The sequence below is a fragment of the Belonocnema kinseyi genome, chromosome 6 (genome assembly GCF_010883055.1).
Source record: "Belonocnema kinseyi isolate 2016_QV_RU_SX_M_011 chromosome 6, B_treatae_v1, whole genome shotgun sequence".
Classification (NCBI taxonomy): Eukaryota; Metazoa; Arthropoda; class Insecta; order Hymenoptera; family Cynipidae; genus Belonocnema; species Belonocnema kinseyi.
The window spans coordinates 7,319,037-7,328,180 of NC_046662.1; the positions used below are offsets into that span (position 1 = coordinate 7,319,037).

Consider the following 9,144-nt stretch of genomic DNA (forward strand, 5'->3'; position numbering starts at 1 on the left):
TGTTTCATTATTTTAGTTGAAAATACATCTTGTCGTTTGAAAATTAATGGTTTTAACAAAAATTTAAACCATTTTTTTTTTAAATTGAAAATTCGTGTTTTTTAGTAGGATATTAATCTTTTTGGTCCAAAATTCATCTTTTTTCATACTTTTTGATCAAAAATAAACTTTTTGTTTATAATTGATATTTTTGTTTTAATAAGGCAACTGTTTTTTTAGAAAAATTTTATTGAAAATTTACTTCGTTAAAGAAAAATCTTTTTCGGTAGAAAATTGAACTATTGGGGTTGATAATTCCTGAATTTTGTTGAAAAGTTGATTTTTTTTTTGTTAAAAAATTTATGTCCTTGGTTAAAAAAGAATGTTTTTGGTTAAAAATTAATATATTTGTTTCATTATTTTAGTTAAAAATAAATTTTGTCGTTTGAAAATTGATGGTTTTAACTACAAAAAATGTAACCATTTTATTTTGGATTGAAAATTCGTGTTTTTTAGTAGGATATTAATCTTTTTGGTCCAAAATTTATCTGTTTGGTTAAAAATTTTGTTGGGCGATAATCAATAGACATTTCCTAATTATAATTTACAGAAGAGCAACCAATATTCGGAGTGAGTTTGCACCTGGCAGTAGAAAGAAGTCGATGTCACGATGGAGTCGAATTGCCTTTAATTGTTCGCGACTGCATCGACTACGTTGAGGAACATGGAATGTCTGTCGAAGGAATTTACAAAATTCCTGCTGTCAAATCCAAGGTTCAGAATCTTAAAAAAATGTACAATCAACGCGAGGCTGTAAATATTGCAGATTTTGAACCGACGGTTGCTGCTTCTTTATTAACTTTATTTTTAAGGTTTGTTAGTTAATTCCTAATATCTGGATTTTTTCGCTCCTAACTTAATAATTATTTATTTTTTCTTCACAGAGAGTTACCTGAATCTGTCTTGGAAACGAGTGAAACGATATCGCGTTTTGAGCAGGCAGCTTCGACAAAAGAAGTCGCTCAGAGAGAATCTCAAATTGCTGAATTGACACAGCAATTGCCAGAGTGTAATCGAGTTCTTTTAGCATGGGTTATTTTACATCTGGACCATATTACATTGTGTGTAAGTACTTTTAACTGAATTTAAAGACATTTTATTCGTAATCTAGAATCGATTTAAGCATTGATCTAAAATTTTTAAAAATTGTACTATCTTAAAAGTTTGTTTTAGCAGGGCCTAAAATGTTTTCAATTTCGTACTTTTTTTCTCAACTGTAGATAACAGGTTACGCAGGCTAGAATGCTCTTAATAAAAAAGAGAAATAAATTCTTGTAAATAAAATGCTTTAAATCACTAAAATTGCAATTTCAAATATTGAATTTTCAACTGAAACTTGAATTGATTTTCAAAAAATTAGTTAAATTTTTTACCAAAAAGATGAGTTTTTTGCACGAAAAAAATGGGATAGTTAGTTCAACCAAAAAGTGTTGATGTTTAAAATTAAAAACACTTGGATTTAACAAAAAATATGAATTTTAAACAAAATAGTCGAGTTTTCTACCAAAGAAAGAATTATTTTTAATCAAACTGTTACATTTTTAAGTAAAAAAGACGGAATTTCTACTAAATTGTTGCAATTTCTGTTATATTGTTAAATTTTTAAACGGAAAAGACCAATTTGCTAAAAAACAATTGAATTTTCAGATCGTAAATATCAATTTTGCAGAAAAAAAGATATTTTTCAACTAAATAGTTGAATTTTTAGCAAAAAGATGAATTTTCAATCAATAAGATTACTTTTATACCAAAAGAGACAGGTTTTAAACCAAATAGTTGAATTTTAAACACTAAAAAGATTTATTTTCTAGCAATAATGGAATAGTTCAATTTTGATTTAAAAAACATTATTTTCAACAAAAGAAGCGAGTTTTTAACTACAATGACGAATCTTTAGCCAAAAAAAAATGAATTTTTAACAAATCAATTGATTTCTTAGCAAAAAAGATTAATTTTCAAACAAAAAATAATGGATTTTCAAAAATATTTCAATAGAAAATTATTTATATTTAAAATGAAAAATACTTGAATTTAACAAAAAAATGCGAATTTTAAACAAAATAGTCGAGTTTTCTACCAAAAAATATTAATTTTCAACAAAAGAGTTGCATTTTTAACCGAAAAAGATGGAATTTCTACTAAATTGTTGCAATTTCTGTTATATTGTTAAATTTTAAAACGGAAAAGACCAATTTGCTAAAAAACAATTGAATTTTCAGATCGTAAATATCAATTTTCCAGAAAAAAAGATATTTTTCAACTAAATAGTTGAATTTTTAGCAAAAAGATGAATTTACAGCAAAATGATGAATTTTCAATCAATAAGATTACTTTTATACCAAAAGAGACAGGTTTTAAACCAAATAGTTGAATTTTAAACATTAAAAAGATTTATTTTCTAGCAATAATGGAATAGTTCAATTTTGATTTAAAAAACATTATTTTCAATAAAATAAGCGAGTTTTTAACTACAATGACGAATCTTTAGCCAAAAAAAAAATGAATTTTTAACAAATCAATTGATTTCTTAGCAAAAAAGATTAATTTTCAAACAAAAAATAATGGATTTTCAAAAATATTTCAATAGAAAAATATTTATATTTAAAATGAAAAATACTTGAATTTAACAAAAAAATGCGAATTTTAAACAAAATAGTCGAGTTTTCTACCAAAAAAGATTAATTTTCAACAAAAGAGTTGCATTTTTAACCAAAAAAGATGGAATTTCTACTAAATTGTTGAAATTTCTATTATATTGTTGAATTTTAAAACGGAAAAGTCCAATTCCAGAAAAATTCATTTTCAATCAAATGGATGAATTTTTAGGAAAAAGATGAGTTTTCAGTCAATAAGATTATTTTTATACGAAAAAAAAAACGAATTTCAAACCAAATAGCTAAATTTTCAACACTAAAGATTAATTTAAAGTAATGATGTTATTTTGTCGACCAGGATAATTAATTAGTTGAATTCTGATGTTAAATTTTGTTGATTACTGTTCAAATAATTTTCTGAAGAAACGAGAAAGAAGATCAGAAAATTATTTGACCAGTAATCAACAAAATTTAACTTCAGAATTTAACTATAAAGCTTAATTTTCTAGCAACAATGGAATAGTTCAATTTGCAGTCAATAAACAATTAATTTTCAACAAAAGAAACAAGTTTTTATCTACAATAACGAATTTTCGCTAAATAATAGATTTTTAACATATTAGTTGAATTCTCAACAAAAAAGAGGAATTATCAACGAAAAAGAGAATGTACTTTTAAAAAATCAGGTAATTTGCTGCCTAAGAGATGAGTTTGAAATAAAAAATGCATAGTTGATATTTGAACTAAATAAATACGAATTTTATATAAAATGGTTGAGTCCACTACCAAAAAAGATTAATTTTCAACCAGGCAGTTGTATGTTAATAAAAGAAAAATGAAATTTCCACAAAATTGTTGAATTTTCAAATAAAAAAGGCAAATTTTCTACGAAATAGTTGAATCAGGGTGGACGCTGGACCGGGAAATGACATTGAATTTTTTTACCAGGAATTTTACAAGTTTGTAGAAGAAAAATCTGTGCATTTTAGATTTCAACAGTTTTTAAATAATTACTTGAATTGTTATGTTTTTCAATTATGCGATCATTTGGCTTACAATGCGTAATTCAAAACTTTTTTTACTTCCAAAATTTTTATTTTTAAGCTTACATTTTTAATTCAAAGAATTTTTAAATTCTTTCTTAAAAACTTAAACAAACAAAACATAAAAGCCAATAATGTTGAAGATTGGGGATAAAAAACATTTTTATTTAATAAATAAATAAATTTTGTTGAAATTTATCTGTACTTTAAGTAATAAAAAGTGTACAAAAACGATTTGAAACGATTTTAAATCAGTTCAAACTTTAAGAATTTTCAGGTTTTAACGTTAAAACCTAAACGGTTTCAATTTGAAAGTCTTAGTCATTAAACAAATGTGAACATGTGACTGAAAGTTTATAAACTATTTTCAACTTAATAATAACTTCATAATAATATATTTTTAATCAAAGAATTTAAAAAAATTTTTAATATTGTTTCAGTCTAAAATATTCAATTTGAAATTTTTAATTAAGAAAAAAGATTAATTATTAAATATTTAGCAATATTTTAATTTTTATTCAATGCAAGTAAATTGAAACCAAATATTTAAAAGTAAAGAATTTGTAAGTGGAATTTTTAAATATTGATGTATAATTTACAAATGAACATTTGCAGAAAAAAATTTTAGTAATTTTAAGAGATATTTACGAGTTTTAAAAAGATAAAAATTTATCATGCACATTTTAGAAAGTTTTCTTAAAATCGTCTAGAATATTTTTTGAAATTTTGTTTAAATCTTTTAAAACTTTTTAAATATTCTCTTTAAATAACTTTAAAAATGAAAAATTATTTGTAATTTTCCTAGGAATCTTAAGAAAATGTTTTTGTTTTTTTGAAGCCTTTCACAATTCTTCAATAGAATCTAATATTTTTGTTTAAAATCTGCGAAAACCTACATTTTGTTTTATATTAGGCTATCATTTCAAGTTTTAAATTAAGTTTCAATCTTTTCAAAACTACATATCTCTTAAAATTACTTAAATTTCGCCTAACAATAATAAATGTTCAATTGTTATTTATATATCGATATTGTAAACAAAATTTTCTAATATTTGTAGGATTTTCTGAAAATCGCAAAAAAAATTCAATTAATTTTGACAAATATTTAAAAGTTCTGAAAAAATTTTTAAAATAATTTTTAATTTAAAACAAATTTGAAACAACTTCTAGATTTCTCAAGATTTTGAAATAAAATTTTGAAGCTTTCCAAGGATGTTTAAACTATTTAAAAAGAAAATATTTGAATTTGTTTATTGATTTATTTTTTAATTTAGAGCATTGAAAATGATAACGTGGATGAATATTTTTTTATATTGAAAAATGTTAGTATCTTCAATTTTATACGCATAAATTATTGAGCATTTCCCTAAATACAAAGTACAGAATTTTAGTACAAAATTTTTTAATCAAAAACTTTTAAATTTCAATTTTAAAAGTTCAAAATTTAACAGTTCCACTTTTTGTGCTTTCATTTAAAACTCAGTTTTTATTACCTCAAGTGGAAAATTGTTTAACTTTAGTGTTCCATTTTTTAAATTTCATTGACCGTGAAAAATGTTTGCGAACCGGGAAAAGACCGGGAATTTATTTCGTCGATTAAAACGGCCACCCTGTTAATTTTTAAACAGAAAATTTCAATTTTGAAGAAAAAAGTTAATTTTCATTTAAGTTGTTGAATTTCCTACCAAATACCAAAAAAGAATACATTTGTTAAAAATTAGGTAAGTTCTTAACCAAAGAGATGAGTTATGAATAAAAAATGTGATAGTTGATATTTAAAATAAAAAGTATTATTTAAATGGAAAAAACAGTTGAATCTAACTAAAAATGTGAATTTTTAACAAAAGAAATGCGTCTTCTATAAAAAAAGATTTATTTTCTACCAAACAGTTGCATTCTTAACTAAAAAAGATCAAAATGTAACAAAAATTGCGAATTTTAAACAAAATAGTTGAGCCTTGTACCAAAAGAGATTCATTTTCAACCATACCGTTACATTTTTAACCAAAAAGATGAATTTTCAACCAATAAGATTACTTTTATACCAAAACAAATGAGTTTAACCAAATAGTTAAATTTTCAACACTAAAAAGATCGAGTTTCTAGCAATAATGATACAATTTTCAATTTAATTTTCAGTAAAAAAATTATTTTTCAACAAAAGAAACGTGTTTTGATCTATAATGACGAATCTTCCGCCAAAAAAATTAAATTTTTAACAAATTAGTTGAATTCTTAACAAAATAGAATGGAAAATGAATGAATGGAAAAACAGGTAAATCTAACAAAAAAAAAAATAATTGTAAACAAAATACTTGAGTCCCCTACAAGAAAGATTAATTTTTAACCAGAAAGTTGCATTTTGAACAAAAAACAAAACAAAAAAATTGCACCAATTTGTGCATATTCAAAACTAACAAGACGAATTTTCTGCAAAATAGAGACATTTTCAACTGTAAATAATTAACTTTGAAATCAAAATAGAATATTTAATCCAGAATAATAATTTTCCACCAAACAAGACGAATTTTTTTCACAAAATACATGAATTTTCAATCAAATACTTGAATTTTCTTAATTTATTTTCAACGAAAAATATGAATTCTCAAGGAAAAATGTAATAGTTGATATTCCATAAAAAAAAATTATTTCAAATAAAAAACAGTTGAATTCAATAAAAAAATGCGAATTTGTAACAAAATTGTTCAAGTCTCAAGCAAAACAGACTAATTTTCAAACCAAAAAGAGGAATTTTTTACCCAAATAGTTGAATTTTCAACACAGAAAAGACGAACTTTCGATAAAATAAAAGAAGTTACAAGTAAAAAGGATGATTTTTCAGGAGAAATGGAATAGTTACAATTTCAATTAAAAAATTTAATTTTCGGCTAAAAACAGACGAATTTTTAACAATATAGTTCAATTTTTAACTAAACAGATGAGTTTTTAACCACAATTATAAAAAGTATTCAACCAAAAAATTATTATTTGTTGAAAATTTGAATTTTTTAATTGAAAAATTCGTTTGTCTTGGTAGAAATTCCATCCTTTTTTTCTTTTAAATACAACTGTTTGGTTGAAGTCAACTTTTTTTTTTTAAATTTAAAATTACAATTTTGTGGTAACGTCTCGACTATTACATTTTTTATTGAGATTTCATCTTTTGGGTATAAAATTAAATTGATTTAATAAAAATTCATCCTCTTGGTTAAAATTTTTTTTTTTTAATTAATTATTTTTACTTAATTTATTTTAAATAAAAAACAGTTGAATTCAATTTAAAAAATGCGAATTTGTAAAGAAATTAGTTCAATTGTCAAGCAAAACAGACTAATTTTCAAACCAAAAAGAAGATTTTTGCAATAAAAGAGTGGAATTTTCATCCCAGAATTATGAATTTTCTACCATTATAAATGAATTTTCAATTCAAAAAATATGAAATTTCGACAAAAGAAGTAAGTTTTTAACTAAGAAGGATAAATTTGTAGGGAAAAGTGGAATAATTACATTTTTAATTTTAAAAAAGTTAATTTTTAACTAAAAGCAAACGAATTTTCAAAAACATAGTTCAATTTTCAACCAGAGAGATGAGTTTTTATTGAAAATTTGTCTGTTTTGGTAGAAATTTCATCCTTTTTTTTATGAGAAATGCAACTGTTTCGTTCAAGTGAACTTCAAATAAATTTTTAAATTACAATTTTTTGGTTGACGTATCGACTATTACATTTTTCGTTGAGAATGCATCCTTTTGGTTAATTTTTTTTAAATTAATTATTTTTACCTAATTTCTTTTAATTAAAAGACAGTTGAATTCAATAAAAAAATGCGAATTCGTAAAAAAATAGTTCAATTGTCAAGCAAAAAAGATTAATTTTTAAACCAAAAAGAGGAATTTTCAATAAAAGAGTTAAATTTCCACCCTAAAAAGAAGAATTTTCTACCAAAAGAAATGAGTTTTCAATCCAAAAAGATAAACTTTTGACAAAATAAAAGAAGTTATAACTAAAAAGGATAATTTTTTAGGAAAAAATGGAATAGTTACAATTTCAATTAAGAAACTTAATTTTCTAATAAAAAAAAACGAATTTGCAACAAGGTAGTGCAATCTTGAAGCAAAAAAAAATATTTTTAACCAAATATTTAAATTTTCAACCCGAAAAGGATGACTTTTTAACCAAGATTTTGAATGTTCTACAAAGATAATTAAATGCTTAACCAGAAAGAAATAATTTTCTACCCAATAAAAGTTGAATTTTCTCTTTGGAAATATTTGAAACACTGTGTAAAACATTGGCTAAGAAAACTGGAAATTTTGCTTAGGAAATAATCTTAATTTTCCACTGACCACTTTTTTATTTCGTTCTCACTCTTAAATCCAGACTGTATCAGACTACATATTTTAGGCCCTGTCTTTGTTTTAGATCTGTATAATAAATTAATATTTATTCATAAAATTGAATAAAAAAATCTGGTAAACAATGTATTTACCTAATAAAAACTCTGAAATTGACAGGAGAAAACGACGAAAATGAACGCTCAGACAATTGCAATGACGCTAAGTCCAGTCTTGCAAATGAGCCATAGATTGCTTCTGGCTTTACTCTTCCACTGCAAAGCCCTTTTTCCAAATACGCAATTATCCAAGTATATTCCTCCTCTGCCGGCTGGAAGCTCTTCTTTGCCGGACACTGCGGTAAAAATAGCGGCCGAATTAGCAAAGCAGGAATCCCTGCTTTCGCAAATTCATATGCAAATGAATGCCGGTTTTGTTACCAAATCGCGTGAGGAGCAACTTTGGGAAGTTCAGCGTATGATCACTCAATTGAAGGTAACATTTTTTAAAAATATATAATGTTTAAATATAGCGCAATCTGTTCAGGTACGAGTTTTGCGAAAATTTAAATTTGGTAAATCAAAAATAGCGTTTTTTATACAGATTGTTAATAATTTGTATAAAAAAAAGCTATAATCTTTCACTTTTACTGAAAATAGTAATTCAATGTACGTGTTTTGATAACATTAGCTATTTTTAATACCAAATAGTTGAATTTTCAATTAATAAATGTCAGTTTTCAACCAAAAAGATAAATTTTCAAACAAGAAGATTAAATTTCTACTAGAAAGACAAATTTTCAACGAAATACATCAATTTCCAACATAATATTTAAATATAGTTCTATATGTAACAAAATAAGGGAATTTTGAACAAAATAAATGGGTCTTTTATCAAAAAAGATTTATTTTCAACCAAACAGTTGCATTTTGAACTAAAAAAGATGAATTTTCTACTAAATTGTTGACATTTCTACCATATTATTCAGTTTTAAAACCAAAAAGATGAGTTTTGAATAAAAAGTGAAATAGTAGATTTTTTAAACAAAAAAGTATTTTAATTTTAATAGAAAAACATTTGAATTTGACAAAAAATATGAAGTGTAACCAAATAGTTGAATCCCCTATCAAACAAG

The 9,144-nt window shown here is 23.9% G+C and overlaps 1 protein-coding gene across 1 annotated transcript in view; it reads left to right on the forward strand.

Annotated features, from left to right (window-relative positions):
• The window catches only part of LOC117174997 (ralA-binding protein 1), a 36,976-nt gene that overhangs the window by 10,494 nt on the left and 17,338 nt on the right, over positions 1 to 9,144 (forward strand). Inside the window, exons 4-6 of the mRNA XM_033364485.1 lie at positions 590 to 851; positions 924 to 1,104; positions 8,190 to 8,504. Of these exons, the coding sequence (XP_033220376.1) occupies positions 590 to 851; positions 924 to 1,104; positions 8,190 to 8,504 (758 nt within the window). The remainder of the gene's footprint in view (positions 1 to 589; positions 852 to 923; positions 1,105 to 8,189; positions 8,505 to 9,144) is intronic.